This window comes from Ruditapes philippinarum, unplaced genomic scaffold, assembly GCF_026571515.1.
Source record: "Ruditapes philippinarum isolate M1 unplaced genomic scaffold, ASM2657151v2 ctg271_1_1_1_1, whole genome shotgun sequence".
Classification (NCBI taxonomy): domain Eukaryota; kingdom Metazoa; phylum Mollusca; class Bivalvia; order Venerida; family Veneridae; genus Ruditapes; species Ruditapes philippinarum.
In genome coordinates this window covers 18,551-40,197 of record NW_026860094.1, presented here as the reverse complement: position 1 = coordinate 40,197, position 21,647 = coordinate 18,551, and the positions used below count along the sequence as shown (strand labels likewise).

At 33.0% G+C, this 21,647-nt stretch overlaps 1 protein-coding gene across 1 annotated transcript; it reads left to right on the top strand.

Annotated features, from left to right (window-relative positions):
• The first annotated feature begins 1,679 nt into the window (after positions 1-1,679).
• Positions 1,680-21,593, top strand: LOC132758861 (uncharacterized). Its single transcript, XM_060750563.1, has 12 exons — positions 1,680-1,808; positions 8,092-8,427; positions 16,203-16,538; positions 16,931-17,221; positions 17,499-17,777; positions 18,133-18,411; positions 18,679-18,969; positions 19,377-19,679; positions 19,997-20,123; positions 20,640-20,692; positions 20,958-21,053; positions 21,254-21,593. The coding sequence occupies exons 1-12, from the start codon at positions 1,682-1,684 to the stop codon at positions 21,439-21,441; spliced, it is 2,706 nt and encodes a 901-aa protein (XP_060606546.1). The 5' UTR covers positions 1,680-1,681; the 3' UTR covers positions 21,442-21,593.
• The last annotated feature ends 54 nt before the right edge of the window (positions 21,594-21,647 follow it).

The following is a 21,647-nucleotide window of genomic DNA, read 5'->3' as shown; positions in this document are numbered from 1 at the left end:
ATATATATCTGCAATTTCTTATTTGCAGGACAATGGACGAACATTTGACAGGTGAAAATAGCACTCTTGAAATGTCAGCTTATTTCTCCCTGGTTTAAGGTTTTATCAAAAGGAAATTAATAAGGTCATGAATAATACAATGTGTATCTATCAATTTTTTAATGACATTTAATGAAATAGCAAATATACAAGCAGATATAGTCTGATTTGATTGACCTTTAAATTATGAATACATAATAGCACTCATTTAAATATTCGATCCAACTTCGGGTTTGTCAGTTTATTTTACGAAAACTCCCACTTGCTTAATGTAGATTCTCGTAAGAACCGCAATACCACAGTCGGTTAAGTGATTACCTAATGTATGAGAGGTCCGAAGTTCGATCCATTCTTTTTAAATTCTTTTAATGCTTATTCTATCTTTATAATTATTTGAGTATATTTTAATAAAAATTGTCAAGCGTTTGCAAAATTATCTACACGGATATTAAACAACTAAGACACATTGAATTGTCACGTTTTGTATTGTATTTTACGGCACTGAAATGACATTTATTGATTTTAATCTAAATGAATTTTGAATATTAATTCTTAAACAAGTATAGTATTTACCAAAAAAATGCAAAGCATATTAAACAGAAAGAACAACCATAACTTAAATAGTTATGAATCGGAAAAAAACTGGACATACACTGTCTCGTCTTATAACATGTAGGACATTTAGATGTTATATACGCGTAGTTTACCCTTTTTCGCTATAACGGCCAGTGTAGCTAGCTACATGTACCTTATAGAAACAAGATTAATTTAATAACATCTTACTGCGTACATTACCGTTTACCGAACATTTATCGGATATTAATATATTCTGTGAATTGACCGTATAATCAGTATGGAATTGTCAGGTTAATAAAATCAAACAATAACAAGTGCAAATGTCTTTTACGAACGTTTGTCGGAAAGGAAACCCAAAACTTTTATATCTTGTTATATTACATAGAAAGTGGCAAAGGAAAGTTCTCGAGATAATCCTCTGTAGTTTCACATAGTGTGTTAATTGTCTGCTGAGACATAATTATCTCTGAACAATTTTTATACGTTCGCCTTCATATAAGGGTTATGAATTTGGAAGTAGTTCCGTAAATCTAGTTTCGCTTGCAAAGCTGCTTTAAAACATGATATGCATATACTTGACATATACCATTCGTAATTTATGTTGTATACATATACATCTTTGGACCTAGTTATTAAACTTAAATAAGGTACCACTTACTTCATTTAGAATAAATGAACTGAGTAAGGAGAAAAAAGAAAGTTATACATGAACGAATGTTGGGGACATTTAAAATTCATGAATTCAATATAATATTTTGAGTTCTTGAAGGAAGTACATGTACTTGACTTCACGGTTTCATTTTCATAAATTCACGAATTCAACTTCACGTATTCCCCTATTTCAACTTCACGAATTCAACTTCAATCGTCAATTCATGAATTCCATATGTTGAAAAACGTGAAATTTACGAAATTAAAATTTTGAATTTATGAAGATGAAATCGTCAAATCATAAAGGTGAAATGTCCCAACCGGTCTTTCGTATTATACCTAAATTTTCAATATTCATCTTTTTGGTACATGTGCTTTAAACGAACAAGGAAGTGAAAATATCAGATAAATTTTAATGTATTGGCTGTTTTACAGCCATGTATATAGTCAGGTTTATTTAAACTTTAGTGAAAAAATGAAAAACACAATGGATATTGGCGTCAATGTGATATTGTTTGCGTTTGTTGCATCGTGTTTTCAAGGTAAATAATATCTTACAACACTTTATCTTTTTTTTTGCAGAGTGAATCTGAAACCACTCAGCTTGATAATCATGCTAACAATTTTGCGTGAATTCCTTCGTCGTTTAACAACGTTACTCTATTGTTTAATTCTATTCAGAATATATATCAATTTTATCAACATTATGATATGTATTAACCCACCACTTTGATAGTTACAAAAAACTGCAATGATTGATATTCATATAAGTAACATTGATAATAGGTAAAATTTATTTATGCTCATTTTCTCGCTGTCATGTTGAGCCAAATACTATTACGGTATATAGCAAAAGGTTTACTTTCATACTGGTGTTTGATCAAATGTTGATAACTTAAAGGATAAATGTAAAAACCAGTAATAGTATGTATAAAAATATTTCCCAACTCTCATGACTCTGTTATCAACAAACGGTTACCGATTAATTTGGAAGGATATGTATATTTTTTGCGTCAAATGGTTTTAAATTACGGATTATTCAAATGGTTTAAACTATAAAATTGTAAACACGTATTGCTAAAGGTAAAGTTACTCGTACACTCACCATTTACTCTTAAGCGGGCATAACGTAATTTTAAGATTTTTTTTTAAATCTAGTTTTTGTCTATACTTTGCCAGATTTATTTTTCACTATGTGAAATATCAATTGATAGCCAGTTACAATTGTTTTGTCTTTTTGTCACAGTCTCATTATGGTAGGTTACGTTACACGGAACTTGTTTCATATTTCGTTTCTCAGCATGCCTTCTCTTATCTATTTAGAAGACGTTTTGAAGCAAATAATTTTTACTTGAATTTATGCCGGCTAAAATAGTTAGTATATAAAAGTTATTCGAATTGATGTGTTCATTTGATGCAGTGTTCTCTTTTTGTAGTTACTTTCGTATTATTCATGTATGCTCAAATTGAAAACTTAAAAATAAAAATTCGATTTCAGTCCTATTTTTTTCTTCAATATTACTATGACAAGGTCATCAGTATTTTAAACGAAGTGCTGTTAGATAACTGTAAATAACTGAACATTTACTACTGTACTATAATAAATCACATCGCACTTGAAAAATGGTGTATTCATTTGTGAGAAAACACCCTTAGTTTTCAATAAAACATCTCCAACACGTCCCACTCCATACATCTTCTGGATAATGTGAAAATAAAGTAACAAACAGTAAGAAAATTCATTACATGGTAATGAATTTCTGCAGCAGTTTAACATTTCATGTATGGACTTCATAATTAATCCTATGATATTATTTGGCAAATGTTAATAAAAGTTACACATTCACAAAGTTACAAAAGACCTACTGCAGTAATTACAAATCAAAGGAGACTAAACACCAAATAATTTGGCTCCGTCTCGGGTGTTACTTCATTTCAAGAGTTGATAATATACATGTATTCCCTGAGAGACGTGTTGGTTTTATTATACCAAGCAAACAGCTTTAATATAATAGTATACTATTTTGATATTAGTAAAAATGTTAAACTGAGCAGAGTGACCAGGGGAGAGAACTAGAACTAGAACATTAAGTTTGTAACGTGCATGGGCTAGCTGTTAATTATTTATTTTTTCTTACTACTTTGCCAGTTGATTGTTTACTTATGATTATAAAATGATTTGTTCAAACTTTGGAATCAAGTTTAATTAAATATTGTTTATAACAGTTCTGTCCCTTTATGTGCTTTACTTGAACTTTATATAAAACTAAGGTGTCACTTTTTAGGCTATTTTCTATATATTAATATTTATTATCCACTTGGATATCGAGTTTACTTTTAAATAAGTATTAACAATTACACCTAACGCAATGTTAAACTAATGCAGTTGATATGTTTCGTAAATAGTGCAATATTCCAAGCAATCAAACTTAAAATATTAATTAATTTTTTATGTGATGTTGACACTTCGGCAACTGGGCAGAGACTGACTGTCCGCAGCTTTGAGCTCTATTTATACCCAATAATGTACATGTAGTTATATTTAATAATCGTTAACTGAAAATGAGGAAATCAAGCATTCAAGAGACATGGATATAGGGTCGAATATTGGTACGAATGGTAATGAGTTCGAATGATTTTAAGGACAAAGTATTCTGATATTTTATAAATAATAAAATTTGCCATGAATAAATTGTTTAATCTAATAAGTTCTTATTTATGTATTTTTTACTAATTTATCAAATAGACCAAGTCTGTGTTGAATAGCCGATAAACAACGCTAAAACCGATATTATTTCGATTCTTTTAAGATAAAATAAAGTAGATCACCATAAAGCTTTTTTTTCAAGCGGATTTATTTCCGTTTCCGATTGTCGCAATTGACGTTTCTATTTCCCGAAGTTTTTTCTCGGTTTTTGTTTACTTTATTTCTTTTTTACGTTATTTGCCTTGGAATAAACATAAACGAATACGCCTACATGTTAGAAAAAATGCTTGTGAGTATAATTACCTCTTGGTATCAATTTCACCCATGAGTAGTGATTTATTTACAACAACGAAATCGGCTTGTGAAACAAAATTCCCATTGTTGATATTTTGCAAATTTCAGGTTTTCATTTATAAGTTACGATTTACTTTGAACGCAATTACGTTTTTTTTTTCAATAAAACTATTCATCAATGTATAAAGTGTTTGCTCTGTTGGTCGGCATTTCCTTATAGAGTGGGTGAAACACTTATTCTAAAATTGATATTGATAATTCAAATCTTAGGAATGAAATTTGAATAATTTCGGCTATCTACTGTACAAAACAATGATGCATTTAAATACAGATACTAAGTCATTTTCTTCAGCATAGGATAATCGCACAGTGCATTTGTCAAACAGTTCCATTGGTATTTGCTTTGTAGATTCGAGATGACTCTTTAATTCGTCTTTATATAATCAATTCTATGCATAAAAAACAGCAAATCCTTCAAATTCGTTTTCATTGTCTTTTATCTACATGTGCAACAACAATTACCAAAATAAAAAAAAAAACAATCCAATTTATGTCAAGTAAATGGAATACACAAAGCATTCGAATGAGATAATGGAAACCATACTTTTATTAAGTACCAAAGTCAACATTGTCTGATGCAGGGTGCATATCGTGTCTCGTCTATAACCTTTCCATTCACCAAGTGATTTAGAAATAAATTTATTCAAATGTCAGTCAAGGACACACTTCGAGATCAAAGGTCAACACCGCCTGAAACAGGGTATATAATATAGCTTCCGTTACATAATGATATCACCAATCAAGGAATTTTGAAATAACCCGCCACAAATGCTAACCATTGCACGACGGCATGTCATGCATAACAAGAAGACCGCTTCCTCCAAGGTCATGGTCATTCTTGGAGATTAAATATCCAGTTTTCCTGATGAGACTATTTTGTGTCCGGACCAAAACCTTTCCATCGATAATTAAGGGATTAGGGAATACCTTGGTGCAATTGATAACGAATAAGACGACGTGTCATGCGCAATACCAAGAACCATGCCTTCTACCTCAAGGAAATTTTTGATGCGCAACATGCAGATCCCTACCACAAAGGTTAAACTTATAGGTGAAAGCTTAACATTGTTTGTATTCCCCTTGTCCCAAGAATATTATATCTATCAATGCACTGACATTCAATTAAATGGTTATTTGGCTTAAAAAATGAGTTGCCTGAACTTGGATTTGAACTTAAGACCTCTCGCTTCTAAAGCGAACGTGAAAACACCTCGACCACGGGGAGTTATAAGATATAAGCCTGAAGTATACCATATTATTCTAAATTAGAGTTTGTAACCCTTATTAATTTCGATATATTTTGTTCACGGTAAACCTGTTGTTTAACACTGGAGTAAATAGTCATGAAGCATGTATATCTATAAGAATAACAATATATCTATAAGAATAACACAATATTAGAAATCTTCGACTTATCGGGAACTATTTTTTCGTTACGAAAATTAATGCGCCTGTCATTTGACAATCTTTACGCAGTGATCTCCCATTATTTGTTCGGCGTTAATGTACATATGAAGGGAAGTTACCGCTTCGAGGGGTTTGGACTACTTTCGGTATTTGCAAATAAGAACATTAGGGTCTGAAATTTCGCTACCATTATTTGTTTGGTCTGACTACCCAAACAAATAAAAATATAATAAATATCAGTTAAGGGTACTGCACTGCAAAAGGCCTATAACTCCGTGGTTATAATAACTTATAAACGTTCTCACTTGATGTACATTTATCGGTGGTAAAACTGCACTAATGGATTTGTATAAAAACAGGAGCTATATTGCTATAACGTATTTATTGTTGCATTTTCAGATCTTGCATAAGATTTTTAATAAAATCTTTACCTCAAACATTTAAATAATACTATTTGTGACCCATGTAAAACATCCTTTAGCTGAGGGACAATTACAAATTCTTGATTCAATAAGTCCGCCGCCTGTCATTATGTTTTTTTTTTTCATATATCATATTTCATATTAAAATATATCATTATAAGTGAAGTAATAGCTCTGTATACCAGAGTTTTTAAATATGATGTGTTTTAAGATAATGTGTTAAGTATATGTCTCTTGTTTTTTGTGTGTTTTGTTTGATGCCTTTTGTTTGTTATTCTTTCCAGTTTACCTATTATTTATAAATCAATAATTCTATTTTCATCGAGAAAATATGTCATTTTCTTGATATATAACCTCAAATTAAAAATGGTTTTAATCGTGTACATCGGTTTAGTTTCATGTACTCTGAGTTATATCTGTACAATCTTATACCCCGGTCACATATTCACGGAAAATTATCACGGAAGAGCCACGGATTAATTCCGGCATCGACCGTATCTACCCGTACTGGTCAGTAGCTCTCCGTATTGTAACCGTAATCAATCGTAGTAGTCCTTGTATATCCGTAGCGATCCTTGACAATTTTTGAACATGCACAAAGTTTGCTGCTGAAAAATCAACCATACAGTATACTGGCCCGTATTAAACCGTACTGGTCCGTACGAAAACCGTACTAGAACGTACTGATTCGTAGGCCCCAACTTGTCAATGATTCCACGGTTTGATACGGAGAACTACGTATTTGTACGGTTACCCTACGTATAAGCTACGGGCTTAAAACGGATTTATAGGGCATTGTCACAGAAACGATCGTATTAAGTTGTTCCACGGAGAGGCAGGGATTAGCAAGGTCTTATACGGTTGAGTGAGACTAAGAAAAGGATTGGAGCACCACACTTAATACCGTTTTCCGGTATATACCGGACAAGGCGCTTGAATGATAAAATGCTAAAATCTTGCCTTTAACCCAACGGAATGAACTTTAAAAGGTCTAATTCATATTTTCACGCCGATTTATGTATGTTAATGAATGAAATATGTAAAAATCGTAGAAAAAAACGATATTTGTCTATTTTATTATCATGATTTCTGCAAGTGTCTAGAGGTACTGCTCCAATCCTGTATTGAGTTAAATCCAATACGGTTTATTGCGTTGCAACACAAAACAGTAAAGAATGGTACGGTCCACCATAGTTAAGTACACATAAATTAAGCATCATGTACTTTTTCAAGGGAATAAATACTACCTTCTTGTTAAAAACAGACATGTTTGCGTTTTCAAATTGCGAACAAAATCATGAACATTCAATAAAAAATATTTACCATAAACTGGCTGCAACTGCATATTTATATGGCTCAGAAGGCGGAGGCAGTGCTCGAACTGCTTGATGACATGCATTGATGTATTAGATATATTAATATTGTACTGCAGTGCCTTAGTAATAGAATAACATTTCAGGTTACATATTTTGCAAAACATTGGATCGTGAAATTAGAGTAAATATGTACATAAAACGAAGTGTCTCATAAGCCTCGGACGCTGGCCCTTGAGTGAGATGATAAGCTGTTTACATTCACGATAATTAATGTAATTGTAAAATGAACAGCCGGTTGTAACATCAATAGAGAAGCAGTATTGATCATCACTTTTCATTAATAATCAGGTAAGGAAAGACAGAGGAGAGGGTGGACAAGAGATTGGCTTTTACGAAGACCGCTTCATGGCCAGTATGAGGCTCTCATGGCCGTATTTGTTGCTTATACCGTCGGTAGGACTGACGGATAGATATAATGATGCTTTTGTTTCTTCTGATATTTAAAGAGCTGAACAAACAATAACAGCACGTACATATATTATTACAATAGAGAGGTTCATGCCATCTGTAAAGTGAATGACCGTACCATTACATATAAAATATTTTTTTTTATTTCCAGGAACCGACTCAAGTGTGACAGTCTATCCACTTGTCATTACTGTTCTTGAGGGTAACAATGCTACAGTTCGGTGTATATATAACGGAGAAAACAGCATGCAGGGAGTCTCATTCAGTCTAAATCAGTCCGGAATCGCAACTATATTTTTACCTAATTGTACATTCAATGCTCTAGGTTTTGTCAATTACATTACTGCTTGCGAAGGAAACAAAACTTTAGTGGTGACCTTAGTTAATGTCTCAAGGCATGATCATGGAAAAACACTGACATGTATAGCTTTCCTTCACAATGCTTCCCCGATACAGTCGTCAAGTGCAACATTATTGAATGTAAATGGTAATTATACAAGTTTTATTCATTGCATTTAATTGATATAGAATTTTGTTAAAGAAGAAAAAATATTGGAGAAATATGCAAACAAATAACATAAAATGTAAGAGAAGAGATATCTCAACAGCGATAGGCTAATCACCAAAATACATGAGTATTCTAACTTTTAAGCTGTCAAATAAATAATCGCAGTTTACATATTGCTTTGCTGTAAATTGCAAATGCCTTAAGTTACTGCACCTTCTCTCACTTTTCAATTTGTTTTGTCGGGAAATCGGACAACGCGCAAAAGCTAAACAAGTAAGATTTTACGCAAGCGTAAAATGGCTGCAAATACACGGTGTAACACCACAGCTAAGCACGACTACTCAGTACATGCTGTGGACAGATACGCTTAAGTCAGTGTCGCAGCGAATATTTCCCAGTAATTGTGTTTGTAATATTGGTCGCATTGGTTACCGGTCTGATGCTTTTAATGCCTTATCAACAAAATATAAAAAGCAGCTATTAAAGTTTTGCAAATCTTTTGCATCTGTTGGTTTTTTTTATAGTTTAAGTGATATTGTATTTTGTATGGAAGTCAAACCAGTATAATTGTTTTTAGATATTCCCTACTTTATTACAATTAATTTTGTATTTAGTGCAGACCCTTTTTCCAGGACAAAAACTCTAAACCAACCCTAAAATCATGACTAAAATATAATAAAATTGTCATTTTACTAAAAACAAACCCAAAAACAAGCAAGCTTATATTTTTAAGCATAGTGACTCTTTTCTTTCACTTTAAAAAAATTCTTGCTCGTCTTAAAATAATTTGATCGTTTTTATGTTACAGGAGTATAGGGGCGGTTTGGCATCAACTATTGTGCATGTTAGGTGGCCATTTTAGTTGCTTTTCATAATTATTCATTTGCATATAAGCAATCTTTGTTATCAGCATGTACTTATGTTTATATTTTATGATCAATATACAGAGCTGACTTGCATACACGTGCAAGAACTTGAATCGCGCACACTTGACGGCTCAGGTTCTCATTTCCACACATAGCAAAGTTTAACGTTTATTTCTTTAGAAGAAAGTACGTTGCCGGAAATGCAATTTGTAAATAAATAAATGCGCTTACCCGACGTTTCTTCCTTCACGTCCAACAATCAAATGACGTGTACATTATAAGGTTAAAGCGATCATTTCCTTAATGCGCCTGTACGAATAATTTATAGAATAAATAAGCTTATAAATATCACCGCAATGCCTGACCCTTATAAGTGTTATTAACAGATCTTACCGAAACCTTTCGTAGGAAACCAAACACTTCTAAGTTATGCCCAAGGATAAGGGAGCTAGGCCTTTTTTACGCATGAGTGATTTTACTTCTGGTTTGACGGTACGAGCTTATAGAATTAATTAATTCATTTCGCACGATACTAAACACGGCTAGGTTATGTCCAGAAATAAGCGAAAAACACCATTCTACGCATAAGTGATTATGTTTGCAATATTGAAACTCTCCAATCTTAGAAACGGTAAAAGACAGTTCCATAAAATCATACATTTTTTATATCTACTCACCGAGATATTTCCAACGGTATATGGCCCTTAGTTTTTTTTTTGGACTTTGAAAAATTGGTTTAAATATCGCTAAATGGTAATAACTCGAAAATGGTTAAAAGTCAAACTGATAACCAAGAATTTATTTTTAAGGACTGTCACAGATCTATCAAATGAAACAAAGATCTTGAAAATTAAATAATATAGCAAAATGTTGCACAAAAGACAAAAAAGGCATTTTTGTCTAGATACATTATCTCAAAATTTATCCAAGTTAGCCTTTTAAAATAAGTCTTTATTTTGAAAAGTATATGTATCAATCAGCTAAAAAGAAAAAAAGTTTCCATTCACATAATGCTTGTCCGGAAAACAACATCCTTAACATTAGGGCGTATTTCTTCCTATTCTAAAAAAAAATCGCACGAAAATTAACTTGATATCTCAATAGGCTATTGTTAACCCATCCACTCTTAAATCAAAAGACGTCAGGCACTATGGCTATTATCACGTTCGGTGCACTAGTGATATAATGTCCGGTGGCCGATAGCTGTAAAAATGTATCTATTCGTTTCTTATTGACGTAGCTAGTCATAAATAACAAAAAAAATCAGGCATTGCGGTGACATTTATTAGCTCATTTATTTTAAATCTAGTTTGCGCAGACGCGTTTGTTTGTGTTATTGGGTTTTACGTCACAACGACACAGTATAGATCATATAGCGACGTTCCAGCTTTACTGGTGGAGGAAGACCTTACGTGCCCTTCCGTGCATTCTTTCAGGCACGAACAGTACATGAGAACCATCGACGTTCCGTAAGGTAGCGGGATAGCTTCCTCACATGAAATAATTCAAAGTACCTGTTGGGACTCGAACACAGTAAGGAAAAATGCGTCTACAATGTACGTCATTTGATTGTTGGACGTGTCTTCACACGTGGATTAGCGCATTTATTTATTTAAAAACTACATTTCAGGCTACGATATTTTTCAGTTAGTTGTCTATACAAAAAACGTTTGCTTGATGTTAATATTGTTTTTTATTACCTAAGTTGGTTAGATTATCCCGTCTGCAGTTGAGCACCTGCGCGATTCAAGCTCTTTATTGTGTATGCAGCTCTGTATATTTCTGGGATATTAAATAAAAAACGTTGAGGTCATAAAAGATAAACATTATTACATGCTTATAACAAGATTGCTTTAATGCAAATGCAAACAGCAACTCAAATGGCCGCCACACCTATACTTTTTATGTTTTATTTCATTTATTTATATATATTTGATATAAGTTTATACATATTGTTTTGCCTGAATGTATATGGCTTTTTCAAATATTGCATCTGTATATCAGAGATACACAGCATTCTTTCGAGGATAGTATTCAGGCCTTCTCTGTGCGGATAGATTTATTATTATTATTTTACCTATTTACATCTGTTAATGATAGAGCTACCTCTTTCGGAGGTACGGTAAATTGCTCTATCGCTATTTCAGAGGAGGTAGTCCTTTCGACAAGGAGGTAGCTCGATGGTTACGTACAAAGTATCTTATTGTATGTGTATTTTTTATTCATAACATTTATAACGATACAAAAAATTAATAAAAACAATATTATACAAAGGTAATTACTATACATGTATATCATGCATAATTTACATAATAAAACTTTAACATTTACAGCGTTACAATTGTTATCGACTCAATTGTTTTAACTGTACACAACTTTGTGATAAAAAGCATACTGTATTACCTATATTCTTGTAGTATCAAATGAAGTATTGAACATGCGTTCATTCAATATCATTATAGTTAATACATACCTTGTCACTTTTGCCACGTTACATTAAGAACTGGACTTAAAATACATGTTAAGACTTTAACTTTTTGTACAGAACTTACAAAACATAAACATACAAAATATTTGTCCGTTTCAGATAACTGTATTTACATGGTGTATATCAAGACATGAGTAGTTTTGCTAATGTGTCGGGTACAGCGAATATCAAAATATATAATGTAATATATACGTTAATGTACATTTTGTATATTGAGATACAACGAAACTCAAAAGTCAGATCGAAATTCTCATGAATTATATTGAAAAATAAACATTGTCATGAAAGTATTTTTGATGATGTTTAAAGAATAATGGCTCAGCAACCGTATGCGCTTTTTCACTTCTTTCGGTGTGATGTACAATAAGGTATTGTTTCATTTCCTTGTTCGCCATAGAAGTGCACAATTGTGTGTTACTTTTCACAATACCTGCGGTATTTCCACCACACAGCATAGGTGTTTTAAAGGACAAAAAGAATCATAGCTTTCTGACCAGCTTGAAACATTGAAGATACTAGAACGCTAGTTAAAATGTCAAATCACTGGGCATTTTAAATAGAGAACAAAGAAATCTTCTCAGAAACCTTTAAAAACAAGTACACCAAAAGCTCAATAAATATATTTCTTTCACAAACAACACTCATTCATAGTTCTATTCTCCCATGTGAACGGTTACTATGTGACGCTTCAAACTCTTAGGCATACTAAATTGTTTACAACAATGTATACAAACTGTCTTCCTGTTAGGTAATTGTGTGTGCACATTTTGAAATGTGACATCTCAGTTCGTACACAGTGTTCACATTTGTACAGATTACTACTTCCTGAAGTCGGATCACTTCGTACATGATGTAGCAGGAATAACTGCTAATATAAAACAATTATTGTCAAATAGTTTATTTCTTTTTTGTTGTTTCACCGAAATCTTTTTACATTCTTTACCATATATCTCATTGGCGACATGACTATCTCCATCACGACAGAGCTGTGTAGGAGCACATTTGTCTCGGAGCACAATTGTCTTACGTAAGACCGATGCGGTCGCATTTGTCCCACATGAGACAAATGGGACCTCAAATGTCTACACCAAAAACCTCATTTGTGTGACAAATGTGCTCCGATCAAGTTTTTCAAGGGACAAGAAAGCACATTTGTCTCATGTGTTTTTAAGGGACAAGAAAGCACATTTGTCTCATGTCATTTTTTATGAATTATTTGTCACATATTTCTCCACGGCAGAAATTCTTTTTTAGAATCGGGGTTCGCCGTTTTACCTCAAGTGTAATCATCTGCTTTCTTTATGAAAACCTACAGTGAACTATTAATTACAATATCTCTAATTCAAGAAATTGATTGACTTAACCTTAAGGGGTACACTGAAACATAGTAAATCCCGTTCACGATGGTACAATAGTGACAGCGCGATGGCACGATGGTACGTTGATGAAAACGCGATGGTGCAAACACAATGGTACGAACGTGAAACAACGATTGTACGATGGTGAAACAACGATTGTACGATGGTGAAACAACGAAGACTCGATGATGAAAACATGATGGTACTATGATGAAAGACGATGTTACGATGGTGAAAATACGATTGCACGATATGATGAAACTACGATGGCATGATGATGAAAACGCGATATAATTTTCTCTATCGTGTCATCGCATCATCGTGATTTCACCATCGTGCCATCGTGTTTTAATCATCGCACCATCTCAATTTCACCTTTGTACCATTGTGCATAGCTGTTCAGGGAGACAAAAATGTTACTTATGTCCAAACGGAATACCATAATCAGTTGATATATAATGATACAATATCGTGACTCGTTTCGCATCTCGCCGAAATCTCGCGTCTCGCGAAATCTCGCGTCTCGCTTCGCATCCCGTTCGTCGACGCGGGACAAGAAATTGATTCCAGGTCATATACCGCTAAGTAGTATTCCCTTTATAGTCCACATAAAATCACTTATTATGCCTGAGAAATGCTTTTATTTGTATTCCTCAAAAGCTTTTTATTTTTGGTATACTTTTTTAGCTCCAAAAAGTTACTCATTGGCTAATTATCTGAAGCATTTTTCATCTGCTGCTTTTTTGCAGTTTGTACAGCTGAAGTGATTTAGAATTTTGTGACTACATTGTTTACATTTTGCTACTTTTATAACGCATTATTTCACATTTATTGCGAATTTCTTTGGGTTACAAGTATCTAACTTCCTCAGAAATCATTATTTGAATATCAATAAATTCATACTTTTACCCTATCTAAAGAAGTAAAACTTTACTCATTTCTGAAATCTCTTGCGACATTGCGAGATCTCCTGTTACAATATCGTGCCTCGCTTCGTGTCTCGTCTCGCCCGATTCTCAGTGGCCCGATATTCCATAATTATGGCATTACCCGGATTAATTTAGAAACTCATGCATGTTGTAAGTGTCTTTTCAATGGCAGATCTGAAAGCCGCAATTCTTGGAAAATGACGACTTTTTATACATATATTTCTGATGAAAAAGAAATACGTGTGTAATGGTCTTCTTATTTTTTCCATGGATCATTTAAGGGCCTCCGTGGCCGAGTGATTTCGAAAAGTCACTTGGCCATAGCCGCTGTAGATTCGACACATACACGGGGCGTCGAACTATTCATGCGAGGATCCCGGTCAGGGTCCAAATGCGTAGTACATGTGCGCGTGCGCACGTAATAGCTATCACGTGCGCACGTAATGGTATCGCGTGACCACGGAAAAGCTATTGTGTGCGCACGTAATAAATAAGAAAATTCGATGTCCCCTTTATGCCACCGTAATTACTACAGAATATTTCTAGTGCCATAAATCATTTATAAAACTTTAAGCATTGAAAATAGACGTATCACAATTGATAACGATAAGAATAAACGTGCTGCATATGTGTTTAGGTTCTGGATGCTGCACTTGTAGAATTTTTCATTGTGACATGCAGAACAGGGATATTCTTTAATTTAATATATGACTCCTATGCAGAGGCAGGAAGTTTTTGACTGACCGGAAGTGACCTCAAAACGGTATTTTGAATACAGAAAACACTGAACAATGGCTGGTAGCCGGTAAACAGACGGACATAATTATTACCCTTTAAGAATTTTATGGAAAAAATGTGAGACAAATGTGCTTCGAGTGTCCTTTCTATTGTGTGTCGAACACATCTGTCTCATTTCCAATTTGTCGCAAATATGAATGTTTACGAACACATCGGTCACACTTCGTGAGACAAATGTGATCCGAGACAAATGTGCTCCTACAGAGCTGTCTCAAAGAACAAATATCCTATGTCTTTTTTTATTCACTTATGTTTTGATCTGATTTCAATCTTATTTCATTTCTAGACCTTTTATCTACTTGAAACATTTTTGTTTTTAATCTGAATTGCTGTTTAGATGAAAATTGGAGGAAAAATAATCTGTTTCATGATGAAACGGTCCATTTCAACGCTGAATTCGCTAACTGGGAAACGCCGCCACAACTACATTTCAAAACAAGTATAACAACTTTACGTTTTCTCGAAACTTTAATCAAATCTACATCGCATAGCATTCTCCGAGTTTTGATATTTGGTGTAGAGTTTACAAAATATATAAAATATGAACACACTTGACGCTTGATTTAAGCGACAGGCACTAGCTCGGAAGTAGCGATGGAGCGATTTACCGTATACCTCCAAAAGAGGAAGCTCTATCATTTATCAGGCGTGCTATTGGTTCTATGTAATTGCTTTGCGAAATAAACCAAAACAGTTTAAATCTCTTAGTCTAGTCACAAGAAATTACCGATCGACCGGTAGCCGTCAACGTCGTTAACAACTTTCAGACGTATGGCCTTATGAGATTCAATGATGCACATAGAACTGACAAAATTACCCTACGTCTTAAATAAGGAATAATTTTCAATGTATCAGTATTTTCAAATTTATTTTATTTTTCTTATTTATTTATTTAATTTTTTTGATTTACGATTATTATTTCAAAAGTGTAATTTTTGTCAGTTATCAGATTCATTGTTCAGTTAAATAGTGTTTGAAAGCTAAAGCTTTAAGCGTCTTCCAAGGAATCACAATTTTTCAGATTTTTATACTTCAAGACAAAAGTTGTCCCGTATTTCACTTCAATTTTGTTATATTTTTTCTGGTCCCTCGGGATCATTGATTCCAACACCTTTATGTGTTGAAAAATTGAGTACCGTTTAAGCCGTTGCTAGGGGGCGTGAGGAATATTGCATCTTTTCATTATCCCTCATGTATATATGCAGGCAAAATGAGCCTGCTATTTTTTGTAAATTTTGTTGTGATTAATGCTTCCGAGGGATCAAAATGTGTTTGCACAAAATACCTGTTAATTTCTGTTCATATTTACTTGAAGTACCGATTAAAAACATAGCCATCACTTCTAACAACGCAGTAGACGACGTAGTTTCTGTGTGTGAAAAACAATCCCTCATATTTCATTGTAAAACATCAGCGGCACGTCCAGCTCCAGACATAAAATGGGTTTATGGGAACAAATTTTCTGCTGAAGAAGAAATCAGTTCAGTTAGCAGCATCATATTTGAAAAGGATGGACATGATTTCAGCATCGCGTCTAGTACACTTAATGTTACTGCAAACAGGTCTTTTAACAGTTGGAATATCTTCTGCATCGCAAGCAACATTCCGAACCACAAAATGAATTCTAGCAGTTTGTCTTTTAACATTTTATGTAAGTATTATATAAGATATAAATATCATTTAATCGTTGCCATGTTTATCACGATCATATAAAAAAGTTAAAAGAATTTTAGAAATAAACACTGTCTATATTTCTTTCTAATCGCAAATAATACTGTCTAGAAAATTTATTTTCTGACAGTACAATGTTTTGAAATAATTAAAAAATAATAAATCCTTTCCTTTGATACCTTACGTTAAGGGAATCCACGTAAGCAGTAAATTTGTAAAATCAACAAAGTTTGTATTTCAGTATACTTCATAGCATGTGGGTTAACGCTATTATAAAAGGAACCGAATTATTCCAAACAATGTGTAATGATTGATATATTGATATAGATGATTATTCAAGTAACTTCTTTGACTAAATGCCTCACGTTTCAGACCCTCCAGATCAACCGCCTTCTATACTCAATTCGAACATGACAAACGTAGTTACATACAATGTCATAGAAGGAAGACACGAAGTAGTAACATGTGTAGTACCAGGATCAAACCCTGTTGCCAATTTAATTTGGACAGGTTTAAATAACAGGCAAGCAGTTGAAAACAGTATTGTCACCAACACATTAGAATGGGTGGTTTCAAGACAAGACGCGAATATATTTACCTGCATAGCAAAACACCCCTGTAATGATTATGAGATGTCAATATCTGTTATGATAAAGGTTCTTTGTAAGTTAAGTTTAAACTAATTTTGCTAAAGATGTAAACAGCTATATTGTTGTTATTAACTAAAAGTCAAAATAACGTAATGTGCTGTTTCCATATTCATTAAATAAAAATGATTTCTATATGAGTGTCATGGTTGAGTTAACACAGTTATCGAGCAAATACTGTATGCGAAAGGTTAAATAGTGAAATTTAAGGTTTGTACAATTAACTTGCTATCTTTATTCTAAAAGTCATTTCAACTAATGTTTTCCTTTTAAAAACATGTTACATACAACAGTCCCACCTACAGTCCAAAATATGGCGGATATTAACATCATTGAAGGCTCAATGTTGAACATAACATGTAACGTCACATTGGGTTTACCAGAAATGGCGGCATTCAAGTGGACACGACAAATAGACAGTTTCGTAATGAATTCACAATCACTGATAATAAAGAATATTAGTCGTGATTCTTCATCGACTTATACTTGTGCTGTAGCAAATGTAATGAAGCCTACTATTGGACCTGATGAGAGAGGAGAAAGTAGCGGTTCATTAGAAATAGAGGTTTTATGTAAGTTTCTTCATCACTTTTGGTTTCGCGGGAAGGAATTTTGAACATTTTGGCTAGTTAAAATGTAAAAATCTAAGCTATTTCGTCAAGAAAACTTTATTGATGGAACCAAATCTATCAAAAGATTTGAAATTGAAATTGTAAAAGTGAAATGAGCCTTTAGGATGAAATTATATTACACACGATTGAAATTTCTTTAAATATTATTATTAATTACGTATGGACTGTGATGCAGTCCTTAAGGTTATGCTATTAATAAATATTTTTTTGTAACTGTGTATGATTTCAGCAATTCACCAAATTGTTGCAATAAATATTTCTATTAAATCATAACATGTATCCTTTTCCCCTTCAGATCCACCCACAATCAATTCAATAGACAATTTTACAATACTTGAGGGATCATATTTTAGCTTAGCTTGTCCATTTCATCCAGGAAATCCAAACGACACAGAAATCACTTGGTCAGCAAATGGCAAAATAATACATAGTGTTACTAAGATATTGTCAATCAGCAATACCTCGAGAGAGCATGATATGATATATACGTGTACTGTTTCTAACATAATGAAACCGACAGCTAAAAACAGAGTGAAGGGAACAAATAGTGAGAGTTTTCATCTTATTGTTGAATGTGAGTAATAGCTAGATATAAATGTATATCGTCTTATTGTTGCTGTTTTTGTTGTTGATTTTGTTACTGTTACTGCTGGGTTAGTCATTATCTTTGATTGTTGCTCTTGTTAGTGTTTTTCACTCATATATTTGTATTTCACGTATTACTTGAATATCAAAATATAAAACCTGAATATTTGCATACCACTATTGATTTAGGTAAAGATTCAAATAGAAAATACATGATACATGTAGCTATGTGTAACTTGTTTTCTTTTATTTTGAGATCACGCAAATGTTGAGGAATTCTACATCACGGGACATTATCACAATAGTATCGTGACCATAAATGAGCATGAAAATGTCACATTCCTTTGTCACGTTTCCAGTAATCCCATCTCAGTAACTGGCATAAAGCTTCAAAGTGGACAAGTACTGGTGTCGGCTATATCGAATGATGTTTCCTATGTTCTTGGTCCTGCAAAATGTCTAGATGCTGGCATGTATGAGTGTTCCGGGAAGAATAGGCACAACAAAATACACGCAACAAGACGGCACATAGGTCTGCTTGTAAAATGTAAGAATGATAAGAAATGTTTACATTTGTCTGATACTAATTTAGTGTATATTAATTGCTTCAACTGTACTATTTTAAGTTTTATAATCATACCAATATTTCATCGCTTGGTTCATGTTCGTACTGAACTTCTGTTATAATACAAACATATTGAATTTTGCGTTAAAGCTTAATAAGTAAAGTAAACTTTCAGAAAAGTACGTTTTAACATTGCTTGAAGGTCTAGTCATTCGTTCTGATTATATAGTGCAATCGGTTTTTCAAATCTTACAGCTACTTACAATACGAAGACAATTTCGTAACACCGTTACTAGTCCGAACTAAATATAACAAGTGTTTTAGAAACAATTACATCGCTTCAATTTTAAGTATCTTCCCAATAAACGTATAGTGTTTTAAAATTAAAGGTTCTCCTCGGGTCAACCCATTAGTTCCATTCAATACTAACATCACAACCAGATTGAATGCTCCTTCTGTCACGACGTTTACAGCTTTATCCTACCCGTTACCGTATATGGTTCTTTGGCAGAAATTCAAAGGCTATGGTTGGACAAACATTACGCCAAGCAAGGATGTATCAATTCTCCAGGTTGGACTGAATTTCAGTCTGACTATTAATAATGTAGTGGAGGAAGACTTAGGACAGTATCGACTAGTTATTGCCAATGACATCGGACAGTTTGAGCAACAGTTCACAATTCTTGCCATAGGTAAGCGTATATTTTAATTTTAGTTGAAAGTGTCTTCTTGTAATAACTAGAATCACGACGGATTATATTTTAGTTTAAAATTTGTTTCAATGTCTCATGATAAAAAACTCATTATTCATCATTATACTTGAATATGACAATTATCAACTAATATTTGCTAAAACAGAAAACTCAACTCACAATGTGACAAAACCTATACAAATGTTATGATCATAAAATCATTCTTTAAAATGGTTTGTTATAGTCTAACCTACTTGTGAAATGCGAGAGTCTATTTAAACATCTTTTATATATTTTATTTTATTTTGATATTGCAGTTGAACACCATCAAGACAAGGAAGGTAGCGGAAATGAATCTCTGATTGGTGGTGTAATTGGCTCAATTATCGCAGCAATAGCTGTAACTTCGGCAATCTGCATATCAATATATATTTTACGAAGACGGTATGAACATGTTATGAAATCAATATACTATGAATCAAATATTTACATATTCAAAACAGCATATTTTGCAATCAAGGCCGGTAGATATTCAAGCTAAATCAATTATTTAATATGTGAATATGTATTCATTAAAGTGTAATACCATTCTGTCATTTATCAATCAACACGAACAATTTATTATTTTTTATAAAATTACAAAAGCTTGAGCATATTATGAACTGAGTCCTTAAAGTCATTAATTTATCATCGTTTATTCTGTAACGTTATAGCTTATAAAATAATTATATACGTGTACAATATGTTTTGGTTGTTCATTCCGAATGGAGTTGAGTTTAAAAATGTAATTTCTTTTGACTTCCCACCAGTTCATATACTAGTTATAGTTAGATATAGCCGACACCAGTACGTGTCCACTTTGAACCTTTATGCCAGTTACTGAGATGGGATTACTGGAATATGGTCATTTTAATAGGTCATTTAGAGTGAATACCACTCTTTCTGTTGTTGTTTTTTTAGAGTGATGAGACGACGGAAAATGGAGGATAATGCTACCTATCAAAATGACTTAGGTAGGTAGTATTTGAAAATTATATTTTCGTCTGCATAAATTCAAAAATTTAAATAATATGATTGATTTAAGATAGGGCTATCACCGCGGACTGTGAGATTTTCTGTTTCCTTGTAGCTATCGCCATGTTTTATTTCACATTTGAAGTGTAATTGTTTGCGATTAAAAAAATGCCTCATCATTACACATAGCATATGACTTGATTTCATTTCTTTCTTTACGTGATATACTTATTAAAAATAAAAGTGTTAATTGTAATAAAACAGATGCCGATCCGCAAAGAAGCAATAACATCACCGAATACGAAGAGATTAGTATGCATCAATACACAATAAGGAAGCCATTTGGAGAGCGCATCACAGGTTGCGTATATAGCAGTTTTTTTCTTCAATGTTCCAATATTTCACCTTTCCAAAGATTCTCTTTGATTATCATTTCTAACTTCCGTTTGCAAATATCTTTATAAGTTTATTTACAAAGGTATAACGTAGTGTTCATAAAAAAATCAATAATTGACTTGAAATTTGACTTCACCAACGCATTTTGTCTCCACTTATTTCAGACACAGACAGTACTTCAAATGCGGAAAAACAATATGAAATATTAGACCAAAACAGAAAAGAAAGAAACGATTACAGTCAACTATCCCGGGTCTGTGTGGAACTTGGTGAAAGCAATAGTCCGTGCTCGCTTCCAAGAGAATTAAAAAGTGACAAAGATGTCCCCGTTTATACAAATATGAAAATTTAAGTAGACATTTTAAATCAATGGTAAATTACGCGTGTCATTATAAAATTGCAAACAGCTCTTATATTTTGCTGAGATATTGATGAGATATTTTCTTTTTAATGTGTTTTATTATTATTATTATTATTATTATTATTATTATTATTATTAACTTCCTTATCCATTTTGTTATCTTTCATAGGCAAATCACAAATCAAAATGTCTATCAT